General features: G+C 49.0%; 4 protein-coding genes across 4 annotated transcripts; 1 reads left to right on the forward strand and 3 right to left on the reverse strand.

Moving 5' to 3' along the window:
- Positions 1-2,831: 2,831 nt before the first annotated feature.
- Positions 2,832-3,884, reverse strand: ColSpa_05583 (esterase; the record flags this gene model as incomplete). Its single annotated transcript, XM_049271795.1, has 1 exon — positions 2,832-3,884. One exon carries the CDS (start codon positions 3,882-3,884, stop codon positions 2,832-2,834), a length of 1,053 nt encoding a protein of 350 aa, XP_049127752.1.
- Positions 3,885-4,979: 1,095 nt separating this feature from the next.
- On the reverse strand, positions 4,980-7,141 carry ColSpa_05584 (oligopeptide transporter 2; the record flags this gene model as incomplete). Its single annotated transcript, XM_049271796.1, has 9 exons — positions 4,980-5,573; positions 5,652-5,761; positions 5,818-6,014; positions 6,157-6,272; positions 6,325-6,425; positions 6,480-6,597; positions 6,647-6,895; positions 6,954-7,078; positions 7,138-7,141. 9 exons carry the CDS (start codon positions 7,139-7,141, stop codon positions 4,980-4,982), a joined length of 1,614 nt encoding a protein of 537 aa, XP_049127753.1.
- Positions 7,142-9,512: 2,371 nt separating this feature from the next.
- Positions 9,513-11,168, reverse strand: ColSpa_05585 (heterokaryon incompatibility protein 6, OR allele; the record flags this gene model as incomplete). The annotated part of the gene is made up of 1 exon (XM_049271797.1): positions 9,513-11,168. The coding sequence occupies one exon, from the start codon at positions 11,166-11,168 to the stop codon at positions 9,513-9,515; it is 1,656 nt and encodes a 551-aa protein (XP_049127754.1).
- Positions 11,169-13,253: 2,085 nt separating this feature from the next.
- ColSpa_05586 (uncharacterized protein) lies at positions 13,254-13,502 on the forward strand (the record flags this gene model as incomplete). Its single annotated transcript, XM_049271798.1, has 1 exon — positions 13,254-13,502. One exon carries the CDS (start codon positions 13,254-13,256, stop codon positions 13,500-13,502), a length of 249 nt encoding a protein of 82 aa, XP_049127755.1.
- Positions 13,503-18,186: the final 4,684 nt, after the last annotated feature.

The following is an 18,186-nucleotide window of genomic DNA, read 5'->3' on the forward strand; positions in this document are numbered from 1 at the left end:
CTCGGAGGCCTAGGCCCCCGGCTAACAGAAAGTCGCCCCTAGTCTGCCGAGACGGCGGTTTTCTCCCGAAACATCACGCAGAATTTGTCCTCGGACTGCCTTCCAATTCGGCAGCTTACTCAAATGCCCCCGAGTAATGGAGCCAGAGACGGAAACCGGGCCCCGTGGGCGCGGAATCTCGGTGAGTCTGAAGACATGGGTATCAGAACCACTTGACTAATCATCGAGTGAAGTGCGACACCTGTCGAGCTAGAAAGGTTGGACCTATCGCTTTTTCTCAGCTACCCATGAAGCGTCGAGCTAATTGCCTTGCCAGATCAAATGTGACCGAGGTTCGCCTTGTTCCAGCTGCAAGGTATCGGATACCATCTGCCGGACGACGAGAGGCCCTCTGCAGAAACGGCAGCGAGTTCTCATCTCCCCTCGTTAGTAGGTACATCTTTGGTAAACTCGTCAGCATGTGAGATGGTTGGCTAAACATGGCTGAATGAAAACAGCGAAGAGGAGATTGCTGCTTTCAACAGTCGTCTTGCTAGGCTCGAGACGCTAATACAAAACGTACTCGCCAAATCGAACTCACCGTCAGATACAGGCGAAACTTCTACCACTCCCGAAAAAATTCCTCGGATCCCAGGCGGGCCCTCTTTCGAAGGTGGTTCGTCCTTTGCCACGCATTCGAAACACACAGCACAACAATTTGAGAAGCTTGTGGGCAAGTTGCCCTACTCGAAAGATGGAGAGAACGCTGTTGCATCTCTTCGGGCAGCCGTAGATCCTCTAGTGAACGATGTGCAAGACCCAAAAGCCGCAATCTTGGGTTTTGACTTTACTGGTCTGCCTCTTCCTCCGCGGCAGTTGGTTATCAAGATCCTCGGCCATTGCAAGAGTAAGCAAACATTCTGATGCAAAACGATAACAGTGTTTAAACCATACAATTACACAGAGAAAACCACACGATTCTTTAGGGATTACCCTTTTGTGTCAGTTACCGCTTTTACCGAAATGTGTCAACAAGTCTATTTCCCAACTGAGGAGTGTTCATTGAGCGCTTTCATCATTGTCAACTCAGGCCTTTGCAACGTTTTCCGAGATCTTGACGACGATGCAATAAGAGATATGGATATCGAGCCAACGGTTGTCGTCAACAGTATATCCATTTGTGCAGCCAATGTCAGGAGAGCTGTTGTTTGCCTGAGACTGACCCTTGACCCAACCTTCGAGAACATTTTGGCATTGCTACTCTCGGTAAAATTTCCTGCACATCCGCCGAAGTTACCTTGCTGACTAGTAACCAGGCTTCAACGCGAATGGATTGGTCTAGCCCGTCGTTCGATTGGAGGCTGATATCTCAAGCGGCTATTCTTTGCCAAGAAGCAGGCTATCATCGACTACCGGCTGCTTCGACAAGCGATGAAGTCCGCAATCGGTGCTTGGTATTCTGGTACGTGTGGGGATTTGATGTCATGTTTGCATTCAACCTCGGTCGCAGCCCGACTTTGCCGGATCATGATATCACGACAACTCGGCCTCTCTGTCCAGGGGACATTGACATTTCTTGGGGGCATGGATTCATATCGTGGCTGGATTCTGTCAGCCTCCAGCACGAGATCTATCAGCAACTTTACTCTGGTCGAGCCCAACTTCAATCTTCTGAAGTCAAAACCCAGCAGGCACATGTATTGGTGGAAAAGCTCCTGGCTATGAGGCAAGCCTTCGTAGCGGTGAGAACTTTTTTCGTCCTTCGGCAACATAGACGAACTGACGACGCACAGGGGAAAGATAAAGATACACCAGAGTCAGCTGAAGCAGGTGCTACAGCGGCTGAAGAGTCCTTTGAACTCATGTTTTATTCCTTGTTGACTCTAGTGTATCGCGTAGTGCCAGTATCCGAACAAGGCCACCCGCTTCAGTTCTGTGACGACTGCACAACGGCGGCGAGGACTGCCCTCAGAATCCAAAATAGAGCGTGGGAAAGGATTGGCGCGCTCAACGACGAGACGTGGAAGTTGTTCCTTCATTGGTTAGTACCCTTCTTACTGAATCCCTTTTACTTACTGACGTGACAGGACTCTTATTTGCTCCCCTTTCGTGCCATTCATTGTCATTTTCAGCAATACCATCGCGACTGGGGATGAAGCAGATTTGCAACTCCTAGATCGGGTAGTATCTTCTCTCCAATCTGCAGCCCAACAGTCTCCTAGCATTGCGAAGTTGCACCATATTTGCAGCGCTTATCATCGGGTTGGAAGGTTGTATTTCGAAGATGGACTTCGTGCTAGGAAAAGACGAGCAGTTGGGGGGAACAATGGTGCTGTACAGAGTATCAGTGATGATACTACTGACACAACATTCGCCTTGGAGAACAACGCTGCGCTCCCAGCGATCACCTGGGATGGGCTGTTTGACGAATGGAACCCGGGGCTTGGAGAAGATAATGCGTTGGAGGTATCGTCGTTTCTGGGTAATTACTTTTCGGAACCGCTTGAGTATTAAGTTGGAGAAACATAACACAAGCATGCACATAATCAACACATGCTTTGAACTACTTGGGGTACCGGACTTCAACTGGCAATAACTAAGTGTCCAAAGCAAGGGACCCATTAATCATTGAGATATCGAAGAAACGCAACATCGGGATATCCACACCACCAACTATTGAGAGCGGTTTCAACGAACTTCAACACAAGAGAAGTTGTATTCACTCGTTGTCTAGTAGGTCAGCAAGACCTCTTCAGCATATGACGAGACAGTTTTTGAGGTTTTAACTTATCTAAGTCTATAGCTGATGGAAAAAAAACTGTTGTTTGCATTTGTGTGGAAGTATTATTCCCTCACCCTGCCCTGGACTTTATGAAAGCAAGCAAACTGTTCATTCCCAACTCGGCACTTGGCATCTGATCTGGAGGAAACGCGATGAACCCGTGTGGGGCTCCAGGAAAGATCTTGACTATGGCCTGACCGCCCGCCATCTGCCACTTTGCCGACATGAAAATGGTGTCATCCAGAAGAAAATCTTTAGTACCGACAATGAAGAGAGCCGGTGGCAGGCGAGTGCTCCACCTATCTGCGTTTCGGTACGCCTCCAGGTCAGCATACAAGGGGGATATCCGGGGATCCTTCCAGGCATCGCCGTGCACATCCGGTCGATAAAGATGGGAAAGCTCGAGTTCCTTTGCAGCATCATTGCCGCTGGCCATGGCAAGTCGATGGTGGATCTGCGAAGGTGTAGAGCCGAGATCGTAGCACCCAAACAACAAGAGCAGACCCCCCGTGAGTTGGAAGTTCTTGATCTTTTCTTTCTCGTGAGAGAGAAGGTATAGAGCAGTCTGCATGCTGAGATGTCCCCCAGCGCTCTCGCCGCCGATGAAAGCTAAATCAGCATTGAATCTGTCTCGCGCGTTGAGTATAAGCCACTCCGCAACGTCGAAGCAATCCTCATCCCCCGCGGGCCCGGGATGCTCTGGGGCAAGACGGTATCCCACGCTGACGATAATCAGCCCGGTAGCATCAGCGATGCTCTGAAGCCACGAATCCTGGTCCTCGGCGTTTCCCATACACCAGCCTCCGCCGTGTATGTGCATGAAGACTCCCTTCACCGTGTTTTCGGGCTGTGGTTTCAATAATCGGCAGGTGATATCTCGTTCCGACTGACGCGAAGGGATAGATATATTGCTGGCGCAGTCGAGACGAACAGGTTTGACCGGGAACTCGCCATTTTTCCACATCTCTCTGTATTTGCTTACGCCAACCTCATGCCATTTGGGAATGTTGGCCATGGCGGTTCCAATAGCGTCATCGAAGTCGGAGCTGGAAGGGGGGACATTTGCCGGTGCAAATAGTTCGCCTGGTATTATAAAGTCTGAGTTGATAGAGGATTGATGCATGATGGCGGAAAATATTATAGAATCGCGATCGATAGCTGTTCGTGGATGTCGTTGTTAAGTCATCAAGGATCGGCGAAGAGAGTTAAAAGTTTCTATGAAAGAGTGCGTATGGATAACGTACTTTAAATATTCGAAGCCCAAAACTTTGACTATCATCCAGTTTTCAACTATGGAAGCCGAGGCCGCCGACATTTGACGAGGTAGCGCATTCCCAGGCCCAGGTTGGTTTGGATGATTGCTTTAGCCCGTGCAACATCCGAAGCGGACTTGCACACTTATTCCGGAGGCCTCGGCCACCGGCTGCAGATACAATGGGCGTCTTAGCTTTTAACTGACTACTTATTGAAGAGATGTTACAAACCTGAGTCATTTTTATCTATTTTCTGTAAACTGGTTTAACCCCTTTTTAAATACATAAATATTTGAGTGCAAAGACGCAACTCGTTCGTGCATTTACGCTGATTCAACCAGCGAGCCAACTGCTTGATAATGACGCCTGTTTGGCGGGTTCTCCCTAGTCGCAATATAACAGTGAAATGGTTGCTTGATTGTTTTCCGCCAGTTCAAGCTTGTCGACTGTTTCGTTGGTTATAACTAGAGACTTGCCGCACATCTTTTGGCGAATGCCGTAATCTCCTGTGGACCAATACTGCCCCAAAACGAAGGTTTACTTCCTTAAGGCTAAGTAAGACTATCGAATATCTGTCAGGCGTAGGACTAAATTCCGGCATGGTAGTCAACTTGCGACCAAAACGTTAGGTGTCTAAGAATGAAATCGCGGCTCTTGGTTACTGCTCTGCACAATAAGTGACGTTATTACTTGAGGCCAGTAAAGCCGACCTATCATAGTCATGTTCACGTAACCTTGGCAAGTCCTGCAGAGGACTCGTTATGATTGTGTCAGAGATCTTTTCCACCTCTAAGAAACGCCAGTAAGGAGAGTAATCAATAGCAAATTATAACCTTCTTCTATGAGTATGCTGTAGCCGAGGGTATTACGGCATAGATGACGAACTAAGTGATGATAGACTCGGTACCGCGCTTTTGATGGGATCTGAAGACTTCGTAATGCTGAATTGCATGCGACCCTGAGTCCTACTTCTTCAGAGCAAAGCATCTCTCGATGTTATCTGCGTTATTCCCCCACCATTTTACCATGACAACACCCGTCGTGCCAAGAAAGATGAAGATGAACAACAAGTTGGCATTGAACCCAGTGTCCAGGGCTGCACCACTAATGTATGCCCATTTGTTCCAGAACGCGCGCCTATAACGGTAAAGGTAGAAGTTAAAGAATGTTCCAACAAGGAAAGTGGTAAAAGGCCCGGTACTAAGATTTCCATGGAAAGTGGCGGCGCTGGCAAAGAAGATTGTCGAGTTCCAAAGGTCGAACCGGGCTTTAGGGAACTTCTTGTGCAGCAGCCAAATGATGATGGGTGCAATAGCACCGGCAGGAAAGCCGTATAGTACAGGTTTGAAAAACGATGATGCGAATAGCTTCTTAGGACCCACGAGAGCATATTGGATGCCGGCAGTATTATAGCTTTTGAATTCTTGACCCGTCCACTGTCCCTGGGGATCCGGGATTCGACCGCTTACGTAGTCAAACTTGGAAGCAATAACCCAGCGCATGACGCCGTAGTTGATGGGCAGAGCGAGCATATTTGCGATGATTTGAATACCGATGACCTGTCGGGGAGGCAAATGAAGATAGTGTCCAATCTGCGTTGTCAGCAATTGGTGAGAGATTCAGTAGGTGTGACTTACTTTCTGGTCCTCCAGAACCGTGCGAGCATCGTACCAAACGTTGCCGGAAATGATGCGATATGCAAGTTGACCAAGAGGGTGTCGAGATGATCCTGGAGCATCGATCATATCTGCATACACGTATTAAACACTGTCCACCTTGACGGGTTTCATGACAGTCACTCACACCCATAGATGAGTTCATTGAAGAAGCCAACTTTGATCGAATAGCCCGACATGGCGTACACCAGACTCATGGGAAGCATAGCTGCACCACCGAAACCGAGAGCGACGAAATAAGTCCAGGTGGGCATCCAAACAGACTTAGTCGCAACGATAACCAGCAGGATACCAATGGGTACTATAGTCAAAACAGCCCATTCCCTATGGAAATATTAAATTAAATGCTCACGTATCATAGAATGGCTGAAAAGAACTTACCACAAAGTAAGACTAGGATATTGCTGAATGATACGGCTATTCAGATCAGCCAACCGTACAGAATTGCAGTACAAGCGTGACTCACCTCAAGCGGTCCTGGTGGGATTCGCCCTCGGCCTTCCTCGCTTTCCATATCTTCGCAACCTTTGGGCCTAGAAACAGGGCACACCAGACGAAAGATGAGATGTACGACGCATACCACTATAAAAGGATTTAGCACCAAGCCCAGGGATAGTTGAAAACAGAAAGTTACCATGAAGATCTCCCAGGTATACTGTGCACCAGAGTAAGCAAGGCCAACCTCATGATATGCTGTCTCGTTAACGTGCTGAATACCACTTGAGTCCGTGTAAACTTCAGCCTTGTCAATAACATATTCTCATTTTACTCCTTGGAACAGCTACTTACTCAGAGACTCAAAAGGATATGAGGAGCCGTTCTTCTGGAATACACCATTTGACATGATATCATATGTTGGTGAGCCCCAAAGGTTACCGAAATACGCTACCGGGATTAAGATCCATGTCTAAGTGACTATAAGCGCGGCTCTGTTGGCAAATGAATATGCAACGTACCGTAATAACGAATCCCACAAAGATGGTGACCTGGACGCTGTACGGGTAGGTAATAACTGTCGATGTGATGTTCGACCAGTTGAGCGTAATATTGAGAAGCCCAATGCCTCCCCGACCAGCGCCCAAGAAATTGACAGTATGGTTCCGGCTCGCAAACCAGCAAAGTGGTGCAAGGGCGGCAACAAAGGGGAAGAGATATTCTGGCAGGAATTGCCAGACAAATGTACCCAGCAAAATCCACCAAAACACCTGATATTGATCGTCGGCATGTGTCAATGAGACGTTGTGCATAATCGGGTTGTCTCACCTTCATCTGTCTTTTAGACGCACTCTTGTGGAGCTCAGTCTTGCCCTGCATACTCCTATACAGCGTCACTTGCTGTAGAGAGAGTGGGAAAATGAACTCGGGATCATCAATCAAGATCTTGCGGACTTGAATGAGTTAGAAGAGCGCAAGTTAGAACGGCATATGCATATGTGTGTTTACTTACCCATTGCTGCAAATGAGAAGCCGAGAAGAGAAGCGCCCTAGTCTAACAGTCAGTTGTTCGAGAACCCCCTTTTTGAAGAAACGGGAAAGTTTACCCATCCAAAGAAGAGTGCTACTGCTGGGTTCATTGTAATACCGTAGTAAAGCGCCGCATTGGTTGGCAAGAAAGCTAGCTACGATCAGTTCGAGGAACAAAGCAGCAATACTTGTCCGACTTACTTGCCCATTGGCCTTGGCTGCCAGCATTGGCAGCAATACCGATGATAGCATGCTCTTTGATCGAAAATGGCCCAGGGTTAAGAGAAAAGGAGAATCTGCCCAGCGGCACTGTGTATTTAGGCAGTACCCGTGCGAGGAGTCGACCGAGAGGTGCTGAAGCCAAGATGACGAAAAAAACAGGAAATGGAGCTGTGGTTGTTCGGAAGCTGACCTTTCATCAGTACTTGAGGCCTCAGATCATTTGAGAGTTGAACGCTTACTATGAGAGTTGAGAGACAACACTGCCGATGGCGCAAAAAAGAGTTGATAGAAGCAGTGAACGAAAGGTTATTACTGGTAACGAAGGATCGTCTTCGAAGCCGACGACCGTTCGAACAAGCTCTGGGATGTTGGCGAACTCTGGGGATTTGAAGTCATATTCAGGCTCCGAGTCCTCAGTCGAGCTCCTGTTTGTCCCATCCGGACTCTCTGGATCAAGGCCGCCTAAAAAGAGCTTCTCTGATGTTTCAAAGACTGGGTCAACAGCCACTTTGGGCGCTGCTGATGTCTTCAGGTCACCCAGTACACCCTTTTCGTTATGGAGGTCAGGCATGGTGGGACAGTGCAACCTATAATCGCAAGTGAGGCAACAGACATGGTTTGCTGGATTAAGTCGGCCACAGACAGTATATGTATAACAATGAATTGCCACGGAAGTAGCGTACGAAGGAAGTAGCATGCCATTGCGGATCTTCGTGATGTGCTAAAGAAGGAAGCTGCGTTGCCACCTCGATAATGCAGAATCTTCTTGAGTTGGGAATAGCGTATCGCCTCATGGCAGGGGAAGTGAAAGGATGGTCATTGGTCAATAGTTTGGAGCATTTGAGGTTCTCCGACAGAGCTTGCTGGACACACAGACTGGGAAGGTTTGGTTAACCAATAGTGCCGTTGGAGATGCTGCTTGTCCCGGCTGCATGACTTGATTTGAATCTTGACACGAGTTGGGTGTGTGCGATAAAGATGGCCTAGTGCCGGCTAAATGGTCCTAACGAATCTACCGAGCGGCATCGGGAATAACGTGAACGGTTGAAGGATGTTGATGGTGCATGCGAAGCCTGCATTATCTGATGGCGTTATCAAGGCGCAATGTTAGTGGAGAATGTCGTGAACCAGCAGCATCGGGAGACCTCCGACCATGCGTTTCACAACCATTCTTGATAACAACTGCAGGAGACGTATGGAAATGCAGCTCCGTATGGATTTGGTCGGAAGTGTTAGGCTTTTGTAGAAGTTTCTCCGCCCTTGGTGCTCGAAACTCCGTTGGTGCAGTCGTTTTCTGGCCTCTAACCCAATGGATCGTCCCATCCATGACCCTCCACCCATGTTTGAAGATGTCGGCCAAATCCCGATTTCAAGTAGAAGGTTGGTATGGGACGATACGACTTCACTAGCTAGCCAAGTGCTCACATGCCTCAGGACGACCACATTATCACCTGTAGCTTCCAACCTGTGCGTGATGTGTACAGCGTATCGTAAGTGAATATATCCCAGGTAGCGGGCCGCATAAAAAAAGCTTAAGATTATGGTAGATTGATATTGTTTATGTTTTCTCAAATCCCAAAGATTGAGTACATGTAACGCTGTTAAGGTACCATTTGATGGTGGGTCAATCATACATAGAAAGAAGTTGGACTAAGATGGAAAAGCAAGCCGCCGGGCTGAATTTAACCTCGCCAGCCCGGCCTTTGAATGTAATTCATCAACTGAACAGTATCGATTAATAATCAATCGTTTCTCAGAACATAAGTAACAAGGCAAACGTTGTCTGATGCCAAGTAGTCATCGGCAAACAAACTTCATGAGGCAAGCCAACGTCTCCCAGTTTCAACAGCCCTAACACATTTTCGTGTATAGAAACAGCACGAAGACGTTAAAACTTGTAACAAAATAGATCCATCTTTTAGTCGTGGTTGTTTATTGGATATACACGAATCGTTCAACGTAGACACATTGATCTCTCAATAGCTCATGGCAACCACCTAAGCATCGACAAGATGTGCCCCTCACAGTAACAGAGAATGGTATCAAATACTGGACTGTAACCCCCAAATATTTATCCAAGTTGACAGAGTGATCACTAAATTCTTCGCTGAATTTTGTTGACAAGCAACATTGTTCTTAAACAACTTTCAGTACACTGAGTTTGCAGGTGCCGGCCTCCACCCGCCCTTTCGTCTCTCCACGCATCAGGCCATCAACAAAGCATTGCGTAATGACTTGCCACTTGCCAGCTTCCTGTCGCATTATTATTGGCGCCGAGCAGCCTGGTATCACAAAGATTGAATCCCCTTTCTGCAATGCTTGGAGTACTGCTGTTCCGAAAAGCCCTCCCATAGTGGCGAAAACGGGGTACACGATGCCGACATGCTTGTCTAGTGAATCCAAAAACGGTTTCGGATCTTTGCATTCGCCGGCATCTTCCACTCTGGGGAAAAAAGACTTAAACTCTCGACCCCACGGCTTAAAGTGGGCGTTGACCTGTTTCCGAAATTGGGTCAGATCGTTCAGGTTGGCGTGTCTGAGAACTTTGTCCCAACCACGCTTTTTCAAAGTCATGACATCCGGGTTGTCAGGTTTGAGGCTCTCGAGCCAGGGTATATCGAGAATAGTGCTTCCCGTAGAGCAGTCATAGATTGCTGCTCGATGCAAAGTCCGTAATATCGCCGCTTTCGGGTCATCCGGCATTGTCGTAGAAGTCGGCTGAATAGCGTCTTGCCAGACCCCAAGTTCTCCGTGTTTCCATCCTAGGAAGGGTGCTATTCCATCGACCACATCAACAAGGTAGCCGTTGGTGACTAGGATCTTTTCATCCTTCTCCAATTTGAACTCAGCCTTTTGACCCCAGCTGGCGTCACAGTCTGAACCCCAGAGATAAGGATCCCATGGCGAAGTCAAGTCTGGTACCCAAGATGGGAGCGTAAGCGTCGATTCCGATGTTCCAGTGAGAACGATATCAAAAGAACTGAAACCCGTTATAAGAGCCTTGGCAAAATCGCAGAACACGTCATCCACCTCTTTATTGTAGTCAGGCTCGATATGTTTGGCAACATATTCCGGAATCATACCCATTAATCCGTAGAGGCGATCTCTTAAGTCAAGAGATCCTGCCATTCTGCCAATCATTAAAAGCAGTCCAAGCTCATCTTGATCTTTCCTGCGCTCTGAGTCCGTTTGTGAGTGTGAGCGGCGAACACGCTCTTGGTTGGCAGTGACCAGCTCGACCAATTTCAACACGCGCCAGACCTTTTCGCGAGCTCTCACAGCACCATGGATATTTGTGGCTGCCTGAAGGAAGTTATGAAGTGGCATTAAACCCATGCGGAATGTCCCAAACAAAATGGATGGATTGACCGGACCGAGACATTTCTCCTGGATCACCCAAACTCGAGTCCAATACGTTTTCTTGACGACCACATCAATGGCGCGCCTGATGGTTTCCATCTTTTCTGGATCGGCCAATGCTACTTCTAGTACATCGGATGAAGCCTCCTTATCTGTTGACTTGACAATCAATTCATGGAGTTGAGCCATATCAGGTATGGCCTTGTCTGGAACCTCGCCCAGCCAAATGGAAACAATAAGCGCCTTGCCGTAGATCATCCGCATCCGCTTGACCTGAAGGTTACGCTCATTCATGTCTTTTTGATTGATGCAGATTGCATCAGCCCAAATCTTGAGACCTTCGATATAGTCCGGGTCTGAAGACAAGGCTCGAAGCGCTGCCTCCAAGCTCTGGCCGACAAGAACAACTTGTCCGTTCATGATGATCGGCATTCTGATAGTCTGATCTCCCCAAGTGTAGCTCAGTGCGCCATAATCGCCCCATGCAAAGCGATGGTAACGAGGGTGCGTACGTGGCCGTTCAAAGGGTGAGCTCACTCTTGTCGGGCTAAGAGAGCGGTATCGTTCGTTAGAGAATAGACGCCAACGCTCATCGCTGTTGCGCCGAGACAGTGGCTGCGCCTTGGCTACCCATTGCTGATAATCCGACAGGTGTGCATCGAGTGAAACATGTTCTATGGTACAGTGGACGAGGCCATGCCATTCCGGTGGCTCGTCGCGGAGGTTCGTGAGTGGCGGGCGCTCGATTGTCTGCAAACTGAGCACTCGAATCTCATTACGCTTCTCATCAAGTGGAGAGTAGGGAAAATCGCTGGTTTGCGTGAGTCGTTGAGGTGCCATTATGATAGACTGTCGTTCATAACCACTTGTGTGATCAAGTTTTCAAGTATGAGACGTTGCAAGGTTGATATTGAGCCCACTATGCGACCTTTACGGTATTTACCCTTGGCGCACCTGGGCTGCTTTTGTGGTTAGATGGAATTTATTGATTTGCTGGCCGGATCATGTACCTCAGCTTACGCTGTTGCCTATCATGAGCAGGGATTGCAGCATAGCCACGATGCCGAAAATGAGGGGTTTTCGACCGGCATCATTGGCTCGAACGCGAGATTTCGTGCTAGATCGGTTCGACCCAGCGAAGTTTTTCTATTTGACATGCGGAGAACAAATAGCTTGCTAGCCAATGGATAGCCCTTGCATGCAGCGTTGGCTCCTCTCGTGACTCGCAGTTTTTAATGAGAAGGTTCTGTGATCGAACGACCATTGCGAACTAATATATCTCGAAGCCTCAGATTTCTCGTCTGGAAAGAATCGGTGGTACCTGCCTTAGCACTTTAAGGTCCGAAATGTGGATAAGAAAGGTGTGACTGTATCGAGCGGTGGCTAAGAACTTTGGGGACTCAGAAGGTCGGAAAGGCTGTCCATTGATTTGGGTGGTTACCACCTCTGATGCTGACTTCCACCATTCATGCTTCTTCCCTCGGTGGTGGAAGCCGGAGTCATACCGGAACATCCGTGCATAGCCGGCCCTAAGAACAAGAGGAGGTGGGGCCGATCCGTCCTACCGCTCCCGTGCTATGGGTCCTGAACCGCATATATATTCCTTCTGTGTCGACTCTCGTTGAATCTTTCCCAAGCAGAGAGAGATCGACATCGCATGCATTGAGATCATTAGCTCTGGGTGTAAGCCACGCCAGTTCTTTGAGAATCGGCACTCGGCTACTCGGCAATGGCAGAGCAAAGATATCCCCAACGTTAAGCGCCGGGATGTCCAGCGCTTAGCCACTTGCTACGCCGCCGGTAACCCCTGCAGTGCAACAGTATTTTTCCAGACCTACGATTGATGAAACATACCCTGAGCTCCACTCCAGCGTTGGAACAGAAAGATGCAGGCCTCCGCCGGTTGCCTTTCGATTCGTCGAACAGCCCGCGTCCAGTGTAACTGCATGATGTACCTCGCCGCAACTATTGCGTCTGCGTGGCATAGCCGCAAATGTCGCCCATGATTGGATGTGTGAATGGAACGCATGGTTGATCTGTTGGCTGTTGGTGCGGTCTATTCTTGGCTTAGGCGCAGTCTCTAGCTATGTATGACAGCGTGGTCCCCGTGTTTTGTAGCTTCGAATTCGTTTTGAACTTCCTATCTCAAAGGTTCATTGCAAGTCAGGTTTTTATCGACCGATAATGTTTTTGAATGCATCGAAAGATAGTATGGCCGACCAAAGGCCTGTCCGGCTTCTTTCACTTGGCAAGTGACCCTTGTATGAAAGCCGCAACCAGAAAACTAACCAGCTATGTTTTATAGATGGCGGAGGCATCAGAGGTCTTTCCTCAATCCTTATCCTAAAAGATTTGATGCGCCATGTGAACCGGAACCGACTACCCAAAGATCATCTCCAGCCGTGGCAATTTTTCGACCTCATCGGAGGAACAAGTACGGGCGGGTGTGTATCGTTGAGCTCTCCGTGGACTAGATCATCATCCTAACTGGTTCTGTATGAAAGAATAATCGCCATTATGCTAGGCTGTCTACGGATGACAATCGAAGAATGCGAAGAAGCATATATCCGCCTCGCGAAGACAATATTCAAGCCTAAGCGATGGAAATACAACTGCTTTAGTCGCGGTCTCGACTTCTTCTCCGCGAGCGAGCGATATGACTCGTCCAAGCTTGAGGATGTTGTCAAGGCAATAATCAAGACGCGCACTGGTAGCGAGAGAGCCCCTCTACTGAATCTCAGCGAAGACGGCAAATGCAAAGTGTAAAGAAATCCAGTCAGAGGCCGAGTAAGCTGGGCTAATGCTTCGCAGATTTGTTACTACTGTGCAAACGGACGACCACCAGCTGCTGCTGCTACGCTCATATGAGAACAAACAAGAAGTCGACAAGCACTCAAAGCAATTCCAGTTATGGGAAGCTCTTCGCGCCACGTCAGCCGCTACGACTTACTTCAAAGAATATCGCCGAGGCAATGCCGGCTATCTGGACGGAGCATTGAAGAGCAACAACCCAATATTCCAAGTCCATCACGAAGCTCGAGACCTCTGGCCGAATAGAGAAGCTTTCTTGGTCAGCATCGGAACGGGAACCAAGCCTTCGGTCCCCCTGAGAGGAAACCTAATTCATATCGCGAGGACCCTCACCAAGCTTGTCACCGAAACAGAAGAGACGTGGAGTCGGTTCAAGGGAACGCACAAAGACATGTTGGAAGATAGTCTCCTCTTTCGTTACAGCGTTCCTGAGCTTGGAGGTGTGGATTTGGGTGACTACAAGCTGATGGGGATGGTTCGACGTAATACAGAGCGCCATCTGAGAGAGGCTTCGACGGAGAAATATGTTATGGCATGTGCAGAAACAATGCTGGAAATTGAAACGAAGGCCTACCCGAAGCTCAGACCGAGGAAGATTGCGTCAATTAGAGTGGAGGATCTTTCAGATGTCGAGAAAGGTGAGACCAAATTTATCAAACACTACCTTAGTGGTTGAAAGCTGACCCAGACAAAGACTGTCTGCGGACACTCCACGCAACAACCCGAGATTATGAGAGCCAAAGACTAGGAATCGAGAAGCCCGTACCTGGTACCTGTCAGTGGTTCCTCCGGCATCCTAAGTTCATCGACTGGGTGCACGGAGCTTCTACTTCTTTGCTCTGGGTGACGGCGAATCCAGGATGTGGCAAGTCTGTCCTGTCGAGCTTCCTCGTGGAGACACTGAGCCAAGAGCCGACCGACTCAATTGTGTGTTCCTTCTTCTTCAAAGCCGGAATTGACAGCCGCCGTGACGCGCACCAGGCTCTCTGCTCTTTGGTTCACCAACTTTTTGTTGCTGCGCCAGAGTTGGTCCAGACAGCAATGGAAAGTTATTCAAGCAAAGATACAAGCTCTTTTACTGGGGATGTCGAGTCACTCTGGATTATCCTGCGTGAAGCCGCAGGGCGACTCGCCAAACGTACGGTCGTCTGCGTAGTCGATGCCCTCGACGAGTGCTCAGAAGGGTCCAGGAACCGGTTTATCGACCGGCTTGTAGCAACATTTCCCTCGCAATGCGCACTAGGAACGAGCGTCAGATTGAAATTCCTAGTCACAAGTCGACCATGGCCGAGCATTGAAAGTCGGTTTCGGAACTTGCTCGCCATCCGGCTTCGTGGGGAGAACGAGGCATCAGCGCTCTCGAAGGACGTGGAGAAAGTTGTCAAATATCGAGTCAGAGAGCTCAAGGAATCATCGGCTCTTTCCACAGAAGCAAGCTTCATGGTCACAAAGGTATTGTCTGAAGGGGCAGATCGTACGTTTCTCTGGGTTTCATTGGTATTTGACTCCATTGAACGGCTTCAATCAAGGAAGCTCAGCTCTATCGAAAAGTCTCTTGGGTCCTTGCCGAGGGATCTTGACCAGCTCTACGAAAATGCCTTGATGACCTTCGTTGACCGCGCCGCATCGACTCGACTCCTAGGTACTGTATTAGCTGCAAAGCGCCCATTGAAGCTGAAGGAGCTCAACATTGCCCTCAGCCTTGGAGAAAACACCACATCCATGAAGACCCTAGAGAGAGAACTTGAACCTGACGCGGAATATACTGTCAAGGAGCTCGGAGGCTTTTTTCTTCGGATCATCGACTCTACCGTCTTTCTTGTGCACCAAACAGCGCGAGACTTCCTACTAGGCTTCAGTCCAGACTGCTCTGGGACGGCCCCAGACCCCAGAATCGACCTGGAATTGGCAAGGTTTACTCTTGCAAAGACTTGCGTAAACTACCTCTCGCTAGAAGGACTACCAAGAAGGCCAACTCTGCCAACAAATGAAGAGGAAAGACTAGCCTCGAACAAGAAGCTTTTGGCCGAGCTTCCGTCCTGGGCTAGAAGCTTCTACATCTATGCTTCGATCAGTTGGGCGTCGCATCTGGGGGAGATGAGGTGTTCGAGTCCAACTCCAGTATATACCAAAACGTCAGCCGAATATGTGATTCTTCCCGTCCATACTTCGGCGGTTGGTGGTTCTTCTACGTCGAGCAAAAGTTTTTCGTCGGCAAGCACGTCAACTACGCGCATTTCACGGGTTGCTCTGGTCGCCACTATGCACATTATTCCACCATGAGGCGCGACCCTGCTGCTACGCGGGGTTTGTTAGAGTCGGGGTCGTGTAAGGCAGAGCAAACCAATGCATACGGCCATGACCTGTTACTCGAAGCATGTCACAGAGAGGGGAATGGGCAGGTCCGTTGGATTCTTGATACTTGCGATCATTCAGCTCTCAATCTCCACAAGGCTCTGTACTCAGCGACTTCTGGTGGTAGCATGGCGATCGTCAAGTTGCTTCTTGCTACACGGATGCAGGTAACTCCGTCCGAGCATGGAACACCGTCGACGGAACTATCTCTTATCAATGCCTCTCTCGCATACCGCCCTATTCTTCAGCTTCTTCTAGATAGGGGTTTGCCGATTAAGGGGGAGGATATTGTGAATGCAGCCAACAAGGGTTACGATGAAACTTTGGGACTCCTCATCGATCAGGGGCCCAGATATGTTGAAGATATGGCGCCATCTCTTAGGGAGGCATTGGTTCGAGCGACAGAAAGCGGTTATCCACGTTGCCGAGTTCTAATTCTGAACCACCTTCCCCAAGACGCTGCCTATACGCTCGATCCGTCGATAGGCTTGCTTCCTGCCGCAAAGCGTTTTGATCATTGCAGCCTCCGCGAGCTGTTCGCTATGGGAGCCGTTGCAGCGGACGACGGCGAGGCTCTAATTTACAGTTGCTCTTTCGGACATGCAGACACTGCAAGAGCACTTACAGATGGCCACTCTTACCCCGAAGAAGTTCTTGCCAAAGCATTATTGTCATACTATCACACCAACATAGGGCTTGAGCTGAAGCCATTCTGCCTCAAAACTGTGTCAAGAGTCATCGAGTCCCGAGGAAGTCTTAACGAAGGATTCAATTTCGTACCCAAATTTGGGCTCAGCTTTGAAGCCAGCACAGCGCTCCTGGAGTTGTTTGCCGAGAAAGACGTTCGTCTACCTCGTCGTAAGTTTGTCGAAGTGACGGCATTGGTTATCGCCATGGACGAGCGTTTCGGTCTTTGGCTGGTAGAGGCTACCGATAGACTCCAACATGACTCGACCTTTGCGGCGGAGGATTTCTTTCCGTTGGCATGCTTCTGGGGTAGAAGCTCGCTCGCTCGGCTGTTAATTTCTCGTGGGGTTGATGTCAATAGCCCTGACGGTTGCGGCATGACTCCTCTTGTGGCTGCCACGGTATCTGGAAGCTCGGAAGTGGTGAAGTTGCTTCTTCAGCAAGGGGCCAAAGCAGATCAATATTGCCAGTCGATCATATCCCCACCAGACTGCATGTCAGATGTTGGCTGTGAGATGGCCAATCTTTATGGTCACGTTGCGAAAGCACTCGGTTGTGGGACCCTGGAAGGCACCCCTCGCTCACTCGCCCAGAACATGGAACACTCGGATATCATCGAGCTATTTGATGGATGCTGATGAATATGTTGTTGAAATGAGGTATTGCGAAATAAGCTGGATTTGGAATGCACAGACTCATGAACGGAATTCGTTTATGATGACAGAGGATTCGCTAGTTGTAACAGCTTTACCGTGAGGTATATCGTAAATAGTGCAGGGCTAGGAATTAGCATTGATGTACCGACTTCGTTACTCACTATGACAGTTCATAAGACACGTGTAGTTGATGAGAAATCAAAACCCAGTGTTTGTGGTGGCGGCCGGGTGTCGGTGGTGTGACAACGGGTACGACCGAGCAAAGACGTCCAGATTGGGTTCTGTACCTGCACAATGATGCGAAAGATCCGTAGGGCTGGTAAGTAATCAATGTCGGATTAGCCGAGGACAAGAGCAAACAGGGGGTTATTTGAGTTGTTAAGTCCTATTGATAGAATGTTGGTTGACGACCGAACAATGCTCTTGTAAGCAGTCAAGATTTGGCAGTTCCCGTTGGCCGGGTATCGGAGCTAATTCCTCGGGATTGCGAGCTCCATTTAAGGTGGAATCGAAGGAACCTTGAGGAATTTACTCAGCCGAAGGGTCTTCTCGGTGACTGACAGAATCCTTGACAAATGCACAAATCCGGAGTCCTTGCGCAATTATGCAGTGAGATATGCAGGCTACGGTGGCGTCATCGAGGGGTCTGACAAATCAAGTGGCTTCTGCCCTCTATGATGCGCCCCGTCCGCGCCAGTTTCTGCTGCTACAGATTCGCAGTTCCCGTTTTCCCGCATAGAAAATACCTCTAAAACACTGTATTTGTATAGCGAAATCGAGGTACCCTCTTTGCCCACCCGCGACGAGACCATTACCACTTCTATCCTCTCTTATAAAGTCCATTGCCGTCCGCCCCATCCAGGTGACGGTCCTTCTTTTCTAGATCCAATGTCCACACGAATCTTCCGTCCTATTCAACGCATCGCGAGATCTTCAGTCCC

This window comes from Colletotrichum spaethianum, assembly GCF_022836535.1.
Source record: "Colletotrichum spaethianum MAFF 239500 DNA, contig12, whole genome shotgun sequence".
In the NCBI taxonomy this organism is placed as follows: Eukaryota; Fungi; Ascomycota; class Sordariomycetes; order Glomerellales; family Glomerellaceae; genus Colletotrichum; species Colletotrichum spaethianum.